General features: G+C 40.3%; 1 protein-coding gene across 1 annotated transcript in view; it reads right to left on the reverse strand.

The window, feature by feature from the left end:
* LOC140201990 (regulator of G-protein signaling 7) overlaps positions 1-16463 on the reverse strand; it is a 486715-nt gene that overhangs the window by 56026 nt on the left and 414226 nt on the right. Inside the window, exons 6-8 of the mRNA XM_072266857.1 lie at positions 13543-13607; positions 5771-5847; positions 4235-4316 (exon numbers count right to left, since the gene is read on the reverse strand). Coding sequence (XP_072122958.1) covers positions 4235-4316; positions 5771-5847; positions 13543-13607 — 224 coding nt within the window. The remainder of the gene's footprint in view (positions 1-4234; positions 4317-5770; positions 5848-13542; positions 13608-16463) is intronic.

A 16463-nucleotide genomic window follows, 5' to 3' on the forward strand; every position in this document is an offset into this window, starting at 1 on the left:
GGTCAAGTCGTGTTGAGGAGGTAGGAAAGCTGCAGAAAGACTAAGGCGTATTCGGAGAGTAGGTACAGAATTTGCATGGAATACAATGGGAAGTATATGGTTCTGTACTTTGGTAGAAGGATTGAAAGCATAGATTTTCTTCTAAACAAGGAAAAAATTCAAAAACCTGAGGTGCAAAGGGACTTGGGAGTCCTTGTGCAGGATTCCCGAAAGGGAGGAAGGCAAATGCAGTACTAGCATTCATTTCATGAGGACTAGAATGTAAATACAAGGATATAAAGCAGAGACTTTATAAGGCACTGGTGAGGCCCCACGTGGAGTATTGTGAGCAGTTTTGGGCCCCTTATCTTAGAAAGGATGTGCTGAAATTGGAGAGGATTCAATGGAGGTTCACAATAATGTTTCCTGGAATTAAAGGCTTACTGTATGAGGAGCATTAGATGACTCTGGGCCTATAGTCACTGAAATTTAGAAGAATGAGGGGATCTCATTGCAACCAGTCGAATGTTGAAAGGCCTAGATAGAATGGATATGGGGTGGATATTTCCTATGGTGGTGGAAACCAAGACCAGAAGACTTGGCCTCAGAACAGGAGATGTTCCGTTAGAATGGAGATGAAGTGGAATTTCTATTGCCAGAGGCTGGTGAATCAGTGGAATTCATTGCTCTGGTGGCCAAGTCATTGGGTGTATTTAAGGTGGGGGTTGATAGATTCTTGATAAGTCAGGGCATGAAAGGTTATGGGGGTGACAGGGAAATGGAACGGCCATGACAAAATGTGAAGCAGACTCACTGGGCCGCAAGGCCTAATTCTGCTCCTCTGTCTTAAGCTCTTATATAGAGTTGGTATATTTCAATTTACTGAATAGAACTGACCAACATAATAAATTGTTGCACCATAAATAGAAGAGCTCCTTCAGAAGCTGGAAATCTTGAGCTATGCACACAAAATGCTGGAGCAACTCAGCTGCAGGCTGCATCTATGGAGGGGAATGAACAGTCAATTTTGGCCGAGACACTTCATCAAGACTAGTGTTGCTCATTGAGTAGCTGTACTAAAGGCTCAACTCCCTTGATTTATTCTCTAAGCTTGAGTTTTTGCAAACCTCTGTGCCAACATCTTTCCACCACTGTAAAGCATCTTGAGGTAGTCAAATTTCATTTACCATCTAATGGAAAGGCAGAAATATGAAATGGGATTTCCACTTCCAACCTTATAATTGCAGCAACTAAACTCTGAAAGCCAACATTCCTGGTTGGAAAAGATTACTAAATATAAACTCGTAGATAGGCACTTAATAAATAACTTTCATCTCAAAGCTAATTATAAATAACACATAGTTAATTTTCCTGGAACGTAATAGTTCCCACGTTAAACTTTGACTTCTTGCCTCATAGACAACAAAAACATTGTGCATTCCAAGAGAAACTTCCTGCACACTAAAACACATTCCATTACAAAAGAATATTATTAACGTGAAAGCCTTGTTTGTTATGGACAAGAACTCTAAGGACCATTTCATGAAATGCTGATTCGCATTGGTGCATGGCAGACACACGCAAAGTGTACCTATCCCCTTTCTTCCTTCTGATCTCTTCTGCCGGAACACACTGGCTAAAGATTTACTCTTGAAGCAAACAACATTTGCTTGATCTGGGACTGATGGGGAATGATATTCACACAGATATGTTTTGATAGATAGATAGATATACTTTATTAATCCCGAGGGAAATTTGGTTTCGTTACAGCCGCACCAATCAAGAATAGAGCGTAAATATAACAATACAAAAACCACAACAATCAAACACCAAAATGCAAACTATGCCAGATAGAAAATAAGTCCAGGACCAGTCTATTGGCTCAGGGTGTCTGACCCTCCACGGGTGGAGCTGCACGTTTGATGGCCACAGGCAGGAACGACCTCCTGTGCCGCCAAGTGTTGTATCACGGTGGAATGTGGCCAAAGTCCAACAGTGAATGTGGAGCTTTTGAGTCAATGTGCACATCATTATATAGTTTTGGAAGCCATTCATAAAATACAATGTTTCATCATGGTCACAGCTCTCAAAGTTTCACTTCTCAGTTTCAAATACTATTGGAAGTACTGGGGGGATCCTAACTGGGCCTGCTATTGATAGATGAGTGGGCTGAGTTGCAGATCATGGCAAAAGAGGTGGACTTGCAGGGTAAGAATTAAGAACCTTGGTAAGAATTTGGGAAGACTTACCAGAAATTATAAGTAGATATCTGGTACATTGTTTGAACTGAGCCAAGGCCATTGATGTTATTTCTATAAACACCATCAATGATGGAGTAAAGGTTCTTGAAAGGCAGGGATTCCCAACCTTTCTTTTGCCACGGACCAATAGCATTAAGTAAAGGGTCTGTGCATCCCAGGTTGGGAAATTTTAGGGCACATTCTGGACTTCGGGTTTGTAGTAAAATCTTAACTTCAGCACCAGATCATTAGACCTGGAAGTAAATAGTAGATTAAATTTAAAATGCAGTTCCGGAAAATAGGTTCCTGGAGCTCAGAACAGCAGTTAATTGAAAAAAATTAGACAATACTGGTTTAACATTAATTTTGTGTGTTTGTAGTGTGGGTGTGAAACTTATATGTAATGTAAAGGAAGCATTGTAGATACAAGGGGTGATTGATAAGTTCATGGCCTAAGGTAGAAGGAGTCAATTTTAGAAAACCTAGCACATTTATTTTTCCTACACTTACACACTTAGTTCAGTGGTTGTGGAGCATATGGATCCCTTTTTTGTAGAAGTCGGCATCTTGGACATCCAGAAAGTTGTCCACAGCAGGGTGATTGATAAGTTTGTGGCCTAAGGTAGAAGGAGATGAGTTATTAACTTCAAACTTTCTGCATTTTCACTCAAAGAGTTGAACTGCATGTGCATGTAACAAAGGCTATATAACTCATCTCCTCTATCTTAGGCCACAAACTTATTAATCACCCCTGCTGTGGACCACCTGGAGGTCCAAGACGCTCTTGTTACATGCACGTGCAGTTCAACTCTTTGAGTGATAATGCAGAAAGTTTGAAGTTAATAACTCATCTCCTTCTAACTTAAGCCACAAACTTATCAATCACCCCTGCTGTGGACCACTTCTACAAAGGAGGGATCTGTATGTTCCATGACCGCTGGACTAAGTGTGTACATGTAGGAGGGGACTATGTTGAAAAATAAATGTGCTAGGTTTTGACTCCTTCTACCTTAGGCCACGAACTTATCAATCACCCTTCGTACTTTGAAAGTATGGAATTGCCCTTTGATCTTTAGCATATAAAATGTCATGTAATATTGGATCAAACCAGGCTTCTTCCTTCAGGGACTCTCTCATTCAGTCAAATAAAAGACTTTTATATTTATCTACCAGCTTCAGAGACTTTGTTCACATTACAACAGGAACCCCTGCTGTAAGGAGAGCTTGAGTTGGTCTGCTTTCTTCTTACTAGGGTCTGTTTTGTTGTTCAAGACCATATATCTGTGAACCAATGCTACAGCCACAATATTAAATGTATATTCCCTGACAAATGCTACTGACTTGAATCTTTTGTATTTTAGTGAGTTACATTTACAAAGGGTGTGATACAGTGTGACATAATGCCTTGTGCATGCAATTAATTCCAAACTAGATTCAATATTCAATTTTACATGTCAATTCAACTGTGTCGTGCACAAGCTACATCTTTTAAGCCATTAAATTTCTGGGCCTGTGTGTGTTACTGAGTAGAATAATTGGGCACCTCATACCTCCTTGATGATTTGTGCTATGGTTTGTTGTGCTAGATGGGAAGCATGTTATTATAACACAATCTCTTTGATCACCCTTAATCACCATTGTCTCATTATATTTTCATGGGATTCATAGAAGTGGACTGCAAATCTAATGTCAAATAACCAAACTTATTTCACATAATTACACTTAGCAAAGTGACCTTCAAGGCATTTTTGCCTATGAATCATGAATGCATAATGAAGCGTTGATATTGTTTAGTCACGATAATCCTCCTCTCCATCGCCAAATGCAGATATTTAAGATGGCAAGATAATCAGACGCAACTGCACACATTACAGCAATACAAATGTTTCATCTGTAAAGCTACACTCTTGGAGACTATTTGTCTCAAGTGAGTCTTCCTGGAGAAATGCATCAAACCACAAACATCATTATATGAATTATCCACGGCTCATTTTTTACATCCGGAGGTTACTTACCACGGGCCTGTGTACATCCCAGAATGCTCGTTCTTGACTATCAAGAATTTTTCTTTCAATCTTATCTCTTTTCTTATCAACTCTGAAAATTAAAGAAACAATACTTTAATTTATTTATCATTGATGTTTGAATGACTTCTTAAACAAAGAGTAAATGATATGTGGAACTTGCTCCCAGAGGAAGTGGTGGAGTCAGATGCAATTACTAATTTAGAGGACATTTTGACAGCCTTTTAAATAGGTAAGGCATAGAAGGATATTGAGCTAATACAGCAAATGGGATCAGTGTAGATGGGAAAAACTTTCAGCAGATGGGATTAGTATAGATGAGAAAAACTTTGACCAAAGGGCCCATTTCCTTTCTGTTCAATGCCATGCATGTATCACTTGCTTAAAATAATAGTTTAAAATGGAAAAGTGAATGGTAGGAATGAACTAATGTACTGATTTTTAGCTAACTTTTAAATGTAGAGAGTATGGAAAAGTGGTTTAGGAAGAGAATTCCTGAGGGTAGCTTTGTATTAGATCAAAGTTTATTATCTCAAGATGGGCAAGTGAACATACGTTAATCCAGATTAAGAGGACGAGGGTCTATATATGTGCTTGGACTTGAAGATCTTAGAGTGCCTTGACTAGGTGCCAGTTTAGAGAATATAAGGGCAATGGTGCAAAGACATTTGCTTGGGAATATACACATGATCACACGAGAAATTCTGCAGGTGCTGGAAATTCAAGCAACACACATCAAAGTTGCTGGTGAATGCAGCAGGCCAGGCAGCATCTCTAGGAAGAGGTACAGTCGACGTTTCGGGCCGAGACCCTTCGTCAGGACTTATATACACATGATGTAGGGACATGAATCGCATGAAAATTGGAAGCATGGAGCCAACAGGAAAGGGAAATTTACCTTCAAAGTACCAGAATTGCAGATGTGGTTCACAGTAATGGGGCAGGCTATGTTCTAGATGTGGAGGAAGGCAACTTTAGCTATAGGTCACCTGTGGAGCTGAACTCCCTACCTGGGTTGGAACTCAAAAGATTGCAGGACATTGAAACTGCGTCCAATGAAGTTTGTGAAGGAGGAGGCAGCCACGGTGGTGGCATAGTGGAGTAGCCAGTAGACCCGCTGCCTCAAAATGGCAGAGATCCATGTTCAATCCTGCCCTTCAATACTGTCCGTGTGGAGTTTACACATTCTGTAACTGTGCGGATTTCCTCTGGGTTCTCCAGTTTACTCCCACATCCCATGGACAAGTCACTTAGTAGGTTAATTGGCCATTGCAAGTTATCTCTGGAGTGCGGGTGAATGGTGGAAGTTAACAAAAATGTAAAGAGGATAAACATGGGATTAATGTAGTATTAAAGTAAATATGGTTGATGGTTGGTACAGATTTGGTGGATTGAAGGCCTGTTTATATGCCGTATCTCTTTAAGGCACTATAACCACTATATCAGTGATAATGATTAATATTTCAGTGCTGGTATCAACTATTTTCAAGCTCGTAATATTATGAAAAGAAACTGCCTCAGACTCACTTTGCTTGGGCTTCTGCTTGCATGAAGATAAATTCCCATTTTCGAGCAAATGCTCTTTGTAGACGAGCCAAACTCTCCTAGAAGTTGAACATTCTATATTACATTTGAACAGCCAACATCCATGACCATTAAAATATTGAAATAAGCACAGTTGCCTCTGTGTCAGCTCATGAGTTGGAGGAAGGCAAGGTTAATATCACGACTTGCTGAATACAGGATTTACTTTACAGCAAACTCTACTTACTTAACAGAATCCACTTCAACCAAATCTCTAGCAAAAAAAAACTCATGACAGAAATAGTACTGAAAGCGCCTGATAAATGTGGAAATATGACATCATTAAAACACAATGAATGGAAAACTATTATGTTATAAAAATAGATTACAACCCCAGTAAACTCCATTGACAATCTGACCAAAACTTGCTGTTAACCAAAATTTGAGGGTAGTCAAAACTATTGATTCAGTTCATTAATATAATGACAAAGTTTCAATAAAGCATAAATTGCCATGAATACAAATATTTTGCCTGCACAAAATGATGCCGTATACTTCCCCGTAAATTACATACATAATAAAATCCCAGTTTCTTCCAGAAGTACAGTGCCGAGACAAGACCAAAAGAAGAATTTGCCATTCATTCTAGCCAGATCGAGAAACATCTGTAAGCATATCTCAGCTAAGGGAATGTTCCTATCCATTCATATCTATAATCACTGTTTTTTACTGACTTCACATCCTGATAATGAACAAGGCTAGTCCTGTTGTATGGAGGTAGGAAGATGTTTGTATTGTAACAATTCTAACTACAGGTGGAGTTTTCTGTTTTTCACCAGAGGTTCTGGAAAGGATTACCAACCAGCTACAGTATTCCAAACTTCCACAACTCTGCACAGTACAGTGGAAGTACAGAAAAATATCATTGAATTGTTTCACAATACAGTAAAGGTAAAAGTCAGACACACTGCGATCTGGTCTGATCTTTTTCTTTACCTCTAGGCACAGCAGTGATTCCTGGGTGGCTTCTAACAGTAGCAAACTGAGGATCTGGATAAACATTGTATCTCATCCCTCAGTTTCATGCAATCTATTGTTTAAGTATCAAAGTTGACCCAATTAGTTAGTGTCACAAATTAACTATTTTAAAGTATTTCTAATGGTTAGAGCTATTTAGAAACTATGGGAAAGTGTTTGCCAGCAAAAGCAGTCAGAAGACCAGCACATCGGTGCAGGCAATGCAGGCTCCAGATAGATGGGCTGAGGCCCAGAGGCATCATTAGCTGAGTTTCTCCAGCATATTGGCCAAGACTGGATTTCCAGCATCTTCAGAATCATTTGTGTTAAAAAAAAAAGGTTATTCATTTTTTTTTCTAGCCTGCTGAGTGCGCATGTCTGCATAATCCTTCTGGAGATCAACTGAAATGGTATCTGCCAAATATCAAAAGAACCATGAACTCTGCTGGTTCGACAGAGAAGAACTGTCAACTATACGTATATATTAATTTCTATATGGACAAAACAGCATATTTTGTGTGAACACCTTTTGGAAGTTTTCTAAAAAAAAACAAGTTCGTTTTTACAAGGATAAATGTAATGTTTTGTTTAATTACTTCAAGTATTACAAACATAGTTAAGTTACCACATAGATCACCAACTTAGGTTAGTCGCCACTGTGTAGATTTAGTATTGCTTCTATCCTTCTTGCATTTAACCTCTTACTGTTTATTCACAAGCATCAAACCCTACTCACAATCACCAATCAGCCTTGTTTTGGCATGAGGGGTCTATATTCCACAGTTTTGATCATAAGCTTATGTCCAATTCCTTCCATGCGTCTCGAACTTCTCATATCTCCCCACCAACATGAGGCACCCCGGCATCTGCTGCTGCAGGGTAATTACTCAGAATTGTATTTTCAAATATCGTCTTTGATCTTATATTCACCACAAAACTTTCTGATCTGTTTATCTGCTGAAATCCTCTCATACCTTCAGATATAGTGCTCAGTAAAACCTTTTACTTTCTTTTCAGCCTGGATATCTCCCCTGATACAATGCCCAACTTGTCTTCCCAAAAGACTCAGAAATGAGCATTTCTGCCATATAACCACTTAAGCCACAATTCACCAGCCCTGACAGGATTTACAATGTGGTGCTGAGATTCAGTCTCCTCTCTTGAAATCACAAGCCGCTCCACACTCATCCCAGAGAGCCAATTTGGGTCCTGGATTTCCTTCATTACTTCTCTTCCTAAATGCTCACCCACCCATGATCTAATGTCACTGGAGAATGGCACAGTGGCATAGCTCGCAAAGCCGCTTCTTCACAACTCTAGTGTCTCGAGTTCAATTCTGACCTTTCAAGTGTCGGCTGTGTGGATCTAGCGCATTTTTGTCATGACTGTGCGGATTTTCTCTGGGCTCTTCCACGTTCTAACGACGTACAGGCTGATAGGTTTATTGGCCATTTTAAATTGTGCCTAGTGTGTAGGTAGGAGATAGAATCTGATAGAGTTCATGGGCATGGGGAAAATAAGATAGTATTAACAAATTGTTAATGCAATAATACATAACACTGGAAGGAAGAAATGTCAGGAGCCCCAGGACTTGCGCCACAAAGTTCGGGAACACTTACTACCCCTCAAGCAACAGGCTCTTGAACAAAAAGGGGATAACTTCACTCAACTTAATTTGCTCCATTATTGAAATGTTCCCACAACTAATGGACTCACTTTCAAGGACTCTTCATCTCATGCTCTCAACATTTATTGTTTATTTATTTATTTATTACTATTATGTCCTTCCATAAGAGACCATAAGATATAAGAGCAGAATAAGGCAATTTGTCCCATCAAGTCAGCTCTGCCATTTCATCATGGCCGATCCAATTTTCCTCTCCGCCCCAATCTCCTGCCTTCTCCCCATATCCCTTCATGCCCTGACCAATCAAGAATCTATCAACCTTTGCCTTAAATATGCGTAAAGACATGGCTTCCACAGCGGCCTGTGACAAATAATTCCACAAATTCATCACTTTCTGGTGAAAGAAATTCCTCCTCATCTCGTTTCTAAAAGACACTCCTGTATTCTGAGGTTGTGTCCTCTGGTCTTAGACTCTCCCACCATAGAAAATATCCTCTCCACATCTACTCTATCAAGGCATTTCTCCATTTGATTGGATTCAATGAGGTCACTTCTCATTCTTCTGAATTCTATCTGTCCTTTATTTGCCCATTCTCCTAATCTGTCTAAGTCCCTCTGTAGCCTCTCTACTTCCTTAAGGCTACCTGCTCCTCCACCTACCTACATATCACCTGCAAAGTTTGCAACAAAGACGTCAATTCCATCATCCAAATCATTGACATACAACGTAAAAAGAATTGGTCCCAACACAGACGCCTGTGGAACACCACTGGTCACTGACAGCCAATCAGAAAAGGCTCCCTTTATTCCCATTCTTTGCCTCCTGCTAATTAGCCACTGCTTTATCCATGCTAGAATGTTTCCTGTAATACCATGGGCTTGTAGCTTATTAAGCAGCCTCAAGTGTGGCACCTTGTCAAAGACCTTCTGAACATCCAAGTACACAACATCAACTAATTATTTTTTGTCTATCCTGCTTGTTAGTTCTTCAAAGAATTGAAACAGATTTGTCAGGCAAGATTTTCTCTTGAGGAAACCATACTGACTAATGCCTATTTTTTCATGTGCCTTCAAGTACCTCATTAAAAAAATGACCTCATTCTCCTAACCACTGAGATCAGACTAACTGGCCTATAGTTTCCTTTCTTCTGCCTCTCTCCCTTTTTGAAGAGTGGAGTGACATTTGCAATTTTCCAGTTTTACGGAACCATTCCAGAATCTCGTGATTCTTGAAAGATCATTACTAATGCCTTCACAATCTCTTCAGCCACTTATTTCAGAACCCTGGAGTGTACACCATCTGGTCCGGGTGACTTATCTACCTTCAGCCCTTTTAGGTTCCCAAGAACCTTCTCTCCAGTAATAGTTGCTTCACAAACTTCATGATCCCTGCCACCTGGAACTTCCAACTTACTGCTGGTGTCTTCCACAGTGTATTCATTTTGTATTTGCACAATTTGGTGTCTTCTGCACTCTAGTTGAATGTCCAATTCGGGTGGTCATTCATCGATTCTGTTATGGCTATTATTATATAGATTTATTGAGTATGTCAACAAGAAAATTAATCTCAGGGTTCTATATGGTAATATAATTGTACTTTAATAATAAATGTCCTATGAACTTAAATACAGTAGCTGTTTGAATGCTGACACAGATTCGGTCTAGACCTCTAGGAGATGAAAATTATACATTCAGCTATTTCTTTTCTTGCCTCTCAGTCCCCTTTACATCAAATTCTCCCTCATATTTCTTTCTTTTCCTTAATCCTGGAATAGTATCCTGGGTTTCATGTAGACCTTCCCTTATGCTGCCTTCAAACTCAACATCTAGAGTGACAGGAATGCTTAAATCCTTTGGCTTAAGTTAAGTGAGTTGGCTTTTGTCTCAGGTTGCTATTGATGTAGTTTTAAAGCCTGGCTTATAAATTTTTGGGGGGGGGGCATGATAGCTTAGTGGTAGGCACAACACTTCCAGTACCAGTGACCAGGGTTCAATTCCTGTCACTGCCTATGAGGGGTTTGTACGTTCTCCCCATGAATGCGTGCCTTTCCTTCAGGTGCTCTGGTTTCATCCCACCGTCTAAAGGTAGGTTAATTGGTCATTGTAAATTGTCTCATGATTAGGTTAGGATTAAAGTCAGAGGCTTGCTGGGCAGTGCGCCTTGAAGGGCCAGAAGGGCCTATTTCATGCTGTGGAATAGAAAAATATAGATGATGAATATGTCCCATTCCTTTTTAACTCAACTGTTACCTGAAAGAAAAATACAGCTGAAGAAAGATCATTGAACCATAAGTTCTGATGATGAGCAGATGTGTTTTCTGATGACTTAATGTTCTAGGAAAGATGCCATTAAGCTGGAAAGAGTGAAGAGCAGATTTAAAAAACTATTGCCAGCACTGGAGGGTCAAGAGCTGTGGAGAGAGACTAAACAGGTTGAGACATTTTTCATTGGAGTATTGGAAAATAAAGTGTGATTTTATTTTGATAAGGTACCCCATGCAAGGCTTATTGAGAAAGTAACGAGGCAGGGGATCCAAGGGGACATTGCTTTGTGGATCCACAACTGGCTTGCCACAGAAGGTAAAGAGTGGTTGCAGACAGGTCATATTCTGCATGGAGGTTGGTGACCAGTGGTGTGCCTCAGGGATCTGTTCTGGGACCCTTACTCTTCGTGATTTTTATAAATGACCTGGATGAGGAAGTGGAGGGATGGGTTAGTAAGTTTGCTGATGACACAAAGGTTGGAGGTGTTGTGGATAGTGTGGAGGGCTGTCAGAGGTTACAGCAGGACATTGATAGGATGCAAAACTGGGCTGAGAAGTGGCAGATGGAGTTCAAAGCATATAAGTGTGAAGTGGGACCCTGGTCAGATCCCACTTGGAGTTCTGTGCTCAGTTCTGGTCACCTCAGTACAGGAAGGATGTGGAAGCCATAGAAAGGGTGCAGAGGAGATTTATAAGGATGTTGTCTGGATTGGGGAGCATGCCTTATGAAACCAGGTTGGGTGAACTCAGCCTTTTCTCCTTGGAGTGATGGAGGATGAGAGGTGACCTGATAGAGGTGTATAAGATGATGAGAGGCATTGATTGTGTGGATAGTCAGAGGCTTTTCCCCAGGGCTGAAATGGTTGCCACAAGAGGACACAGGTTTAAGGTGCTTGGGAGTAGGTATAGAGGAGACGTCAGGGGTAAGTTTTTTTACTCAGAGAGTTGTGAGTGCGTGGAATGGGCTGCTGGCAACAGTGGTGGAGGCGGATATGATAGGATCTTTTAAGAGACTTTTGGATAGGTACATGAAGCTTAGAAAAATAGAGGGCTATGGGTAAGCCTAGTAATTTCTTAGGTTGGGACATGTTCAGCACAATGTTGTGGGCCGAAGGGCCTGTATTGTGCTGTAGGTTTTCTATGTTTCTATGATTTTGTAGAGATGCATAAAATTATGAGGGGCAGAGTTGCACAGTCTTTTTCCCCAGGGTTGGAGTATCAAGAACCAGAGGACATAGGTTTAAGGTGAGAGGAGTGAGATTTGATAGATACCTGAGGGACAACTTTTTCACCCAGAGGGAGTTCTGTATATGGGAATGAGATGTTAGAGGCAAGTAAATTATAAACCTTTAAAAACTACATGAACAGGTAAATGAATGAGGATTTTGAGGGCTATGAAAATTAAGATAAAAGTCAGCTTTATTTGTCAAATGTATATTGAAACAACAAAACCTACATTGAAATTTGTCATTTGCATGAATGCCCAACACACTCGGGATGTACAGGATGCAGCCCACAAGTGTTGCTATGCTTCTGGCACCAGTATACATGCCCAAAATGGAACGAGTGCAGGAGAACCTCTTTTACTTCATCCTTCCCCCATTGCAGAGACCCAAAGAGTCCTTCCAGGTGAAGTGGAGATCCAGGTGCGCATTTCTAGTCCGGTGTGTTTTGTGCCCACGATGTGGATTCTTCTACCTTGGAGAAATTAGGTTGTGACCACTTTCTAGAGCACCTTATTCAGTCGGCAGAAATGACCTTCCGCTTTCACTCATCAACACTTTAAATCTACGTCCCACTCCCACTCTGACCTATCCTGAATCATTCCAACAAGATGCTTAATTAACCTGAGGAATAAGGTGTGGAGTCATAGAGTCATAGAAAGGTACAGCACAGAAACAGGCCCTTCAGTCCATCTAGTACATGCCAAAACTATTTAAACTACCTCCTCCCAACGACCTGCATTGGGACATTAGCCCTCCATACCCCTACCATTCACGTACCTATCCAAACTTCACTTAAACATTGAAATTGAGCTCGCATGCACCATTTGGGCTGGCAGCTCGTTCCACACTCTCACAACCCTCTGAGTGAAGAAGCTTCCCCTCATGTTCCCCTTAAACTTTTCACCTTTCCTCCAGACCTTGGCAACATCCTTGTAAGTTTTCTCTCTACCCTTTCAAGCTATTTACATGCTTCCCGCGGGTAGGTGATCAAAACCGCACACAATATTCCAAATTGGGCTTCACCAATGTCTGATACAACTTGAACATAACACCCCATCTCTTGTACTTAAAACTGACGTGTTGCCTCAGCTTTTCCAGTTCTGAAGAACTGGCCTGAAAGGTTTTTTATTACTTTATTTCCCAAAGAGCCTTGCTGAGTGTCTTCAGCATTTTCTGTTTTTTTTAAATATTTCAGCTCACACATTGGGGCTTATAATTCAAAGCAGCGTAGTGATTTCTTTCACTATATGATTGTGATTTTAATTGTTAATTGAATCCTGTTCCCTGCTGGAAGTGCTTGACCACTGTTTTGACATCTCCTGTGGCTGGGTTACTATTTGTAAAAGTTTCAATTCTTTGTTTGTTGTTTCTTTTACTCAAATTATGGAACCCTGGATGAGAAACAACCCCCAATCATTTTGCTTGTGACTCATTTAACACGCGCTTCATAACGAGCATTTGTCAATCCATTACAATTTTTAATTCCAGTGGAAACTTTTTGAAGTGTGAGAGGCATTTTCTAAAAGTTGGCATTTTAAGTACCTGAAGATGATGATATTCATACATTTCATGAGTCACTCAGTGCTTATCCAAATAGTAAAATTTTGTCCTTCAGGATAAATGAATCAGAATGGTACTCACAGCTTCGTAATCTGCCAACTCCAACCGGGCTTTATTTTGCATTGTTCGCTTGCAGAGATAAACAGCTGGAAAAGGAAACAAAATAATTATTGCTGCCTTGCAAAAGCAAATAACTAAGAGGATCACAAGTTAAATACAGCAAACTGCCAATATCAGGTATGCAATACACATGCAAAATGCTGAAGAAGCTCAGCAGGTCAGGCAGCATCAATGGAAGGAAATAAATAATCAATATTTTGGGCCGTGCTCTTTCAACAGGACTTGGCCCAAAATGTCAACTGTTTATTCCCTTCCATAGATGTTGCCTGTCCTATGGGAGTTCCTTCAGTACTATGGATGGTTGCTCTGAATTTCCAGCATCTGCAGAATCTCATCTGTTTAAGATCAGGTATTGCTGTTCCTTTTTGCATCTTGTGACGCATTGGGTGGCATGTTTGCCATTTCCTTAGCATTTGTCTATTTTTTACAAGGCTGAGTTCCCAGCTCAATGGAAGGAAAATGTGTAAGGGGCCAGCCGGGTTCGAACCCAGGACCATTTGTCTCCAAGTCCAGTGTTGATGCCACTACATCACAGGGCATGCACTGCGTTAATGACACAACCGTGGCTAACAAGAGAAGTCAAAGCCAATATAAAACCCAAAGAGAAGGCATAAAGTAGAGCAAAAACTAGTGAGAAGTTAGAGGATTGGGAAGCTTTTAAAAACCAACAGAAGGCAACTAAAAACGTCATTAAGGTAAAGATAGAATATGAAAGTAAGCTAGCCAAAAATATTAAAGAGGATACCAAAACTATCTTCTGATACATAAAATGTAAAAGAGATATTGGACTACTGGAAAACGATGCTAAAGAGGTAGTAATGGGGGACAATGAAATGGTGGAAGAACTGAATAACTATTTTGCATCACTCTTCACTGTGGAAGACACCACCAGTATACTGGAAGTTGCAGGTGCCGGGGGCATGAAGTGTGTGAAGCTACCATAACTAGAGAGAAGGTTCTTGGAAAACTGTAAGGTCTGAAGGAGGGTAAGTTACCTGGACCAGAGTTCTGAATGAGGTGGCTGAGGAGATCATGGAGGCATTAGTAATGATCTTTCAAGAATCACTAGATACTGGAATGATTCCAGAAGAGTGGAAAATTGGAAATGTCACTCCACTCTTCAAGAAAGGAGAGAGGCAGAAGAAAGGAAACTGTAGGCTAGTTAGTCTGACCTCTGTGGTTGGGAAGATGTTGGAGACGATTATTAAGGGTGAGGTCTCAGAGAACTTGAAGGCATATGATTTCCTCAAGGGAAAATCTTGCCTTGTTGGAATTCTTTGAAGAAATAACAAGCAGGTTAGATGAAGGAGAATTGGTTGATGTTATGTACCTGGATTTTCCGTTGGCCTTTGACAAGGTGCCACACATGAGGCTGCTTAACAAGTTACATGCCCATAGAATTATAGGAAAGATTCTAGCATGGATAAAGCAATGGCTGATTGACAGGAGGCAAGAAGTGGCAATACAGGGAGCTTTTTCTGGTTGGTTGCCGGAGACTAGTGGTGTTCCAGAGGTGTCTGTGTTGGGACTGACTCTTTTTATGTTGTATGTCAATGATTTAGATGATGAAATTGATGTCTTTGTTGTGAAGTTTGCAGACGATATAAAGATACATGGAGGTGAAGGTAGTTTTGTGGAAGTAGAGAGGCTACAGGAGGACTTAGACGATTAAGAGAAAGGCCAAAGAAATTGTATATGGAATACAATGTTGGGAAGTGTATGGTCATGCACTTTGGCAGAAGAAGTGAAAGGATTGACTGTTTTTTAAGTGGTGAGAAAATACATAAATCTAAATTGCAAAGGGACTTGGGAGATCTTGTGCAGGATTCCCTAAAGGTTAATTTGCAAGCTGAGTCTGTGGTGAGGAAGGTAAATGCAATTTTAGTACACATTTCAAGAGGAATAGTATATTAAAAACAAGGATGTAATATTAGACTCCATAATGCACTTGTGAGGCCTTACTTGGAGTATTGTGAGCAGTTTTAGGCTCTTTATCTTAGATAGGGTGTGCTGAAACTGAAGAGAGTTCAAAGGAGGTTCACAAAAATGATTCCAGAATTGAATGGCTTGTCATATGAAGAGTGTCTGATGGCTAGAATTTAGAAGAATAAGAGGTGACCTCATTGAAACCTATTGACTGGTGAAAGGCCTTGATAGAATGGATGTGGGAAGAATGTTTTCTCTGGTGGGAGAGTCTAAGACCAGAGGACACAAGCTCAGAATAGAGATGTCCTTTTAGAATGCAGGGAAGGAGGAATTTCTTTAGCCAGTGAGTGGTGAATCTGTGGAATTCTTTGCCACAGGCAGCATGAGGCCAAGTCTTTATGTACAGTATATTTCAGGCAGAGATCAATAGATTCATGATTGGTCAGGGCATGAAGGGATACAGGGAGAAGACAAGAGATTGGTATTGAGAGAAAAATTGAATCAGCCTTGATGAAATGGCAGAACAGATGCAATGGGCCAAATGCCCTAATTTCTGCTCCTATATCTTATGGCTTTATGGTCTTAATAGTTTGTTTAAACAAGTTCAATGAAAATATTTTAGAGGAGAACTCTATCTGTATTTGCAGAGCTGTGGGAATGAAACAGAGTACGTAATGGAAATACTTAGTAATTTGCAATAGGGGCACGATGAACTTGGATATGTTGTTTAAAATTAACTTGATAATGAGCATTCTAAACTAGGCTGCACAATCATTGCAACCTTGCCCCACAGGAGCCAACTGGGTATATTTACAACAATCAAATGGGACTTTAAAGAAAGATAAGTGGTATAAATCTTTTTTTCTTCTTCTTTGGGATTTCAGTGCTTTGGCAGAAGACCTGGAATCATTTTAGATCGGTGATAGGGTTTGCCACTTATTGACAGATTACTATAG

This window comes from Mobula birostris, chromosome 8 (genome assembly GCF_030028105.1).
Source record: "Mobula birostris isolate sMobBir1 chromosome 8, sMobBir1.hap1, whole genome shotgun sequence".
In the NCBI taxonomy this organism is placed as follows: Eukaryota; Metazoa; Chordata; class Chondrichthyes; order Myliobatiformes; family Myliobatidae; genus Mobula; species Mobula birostris.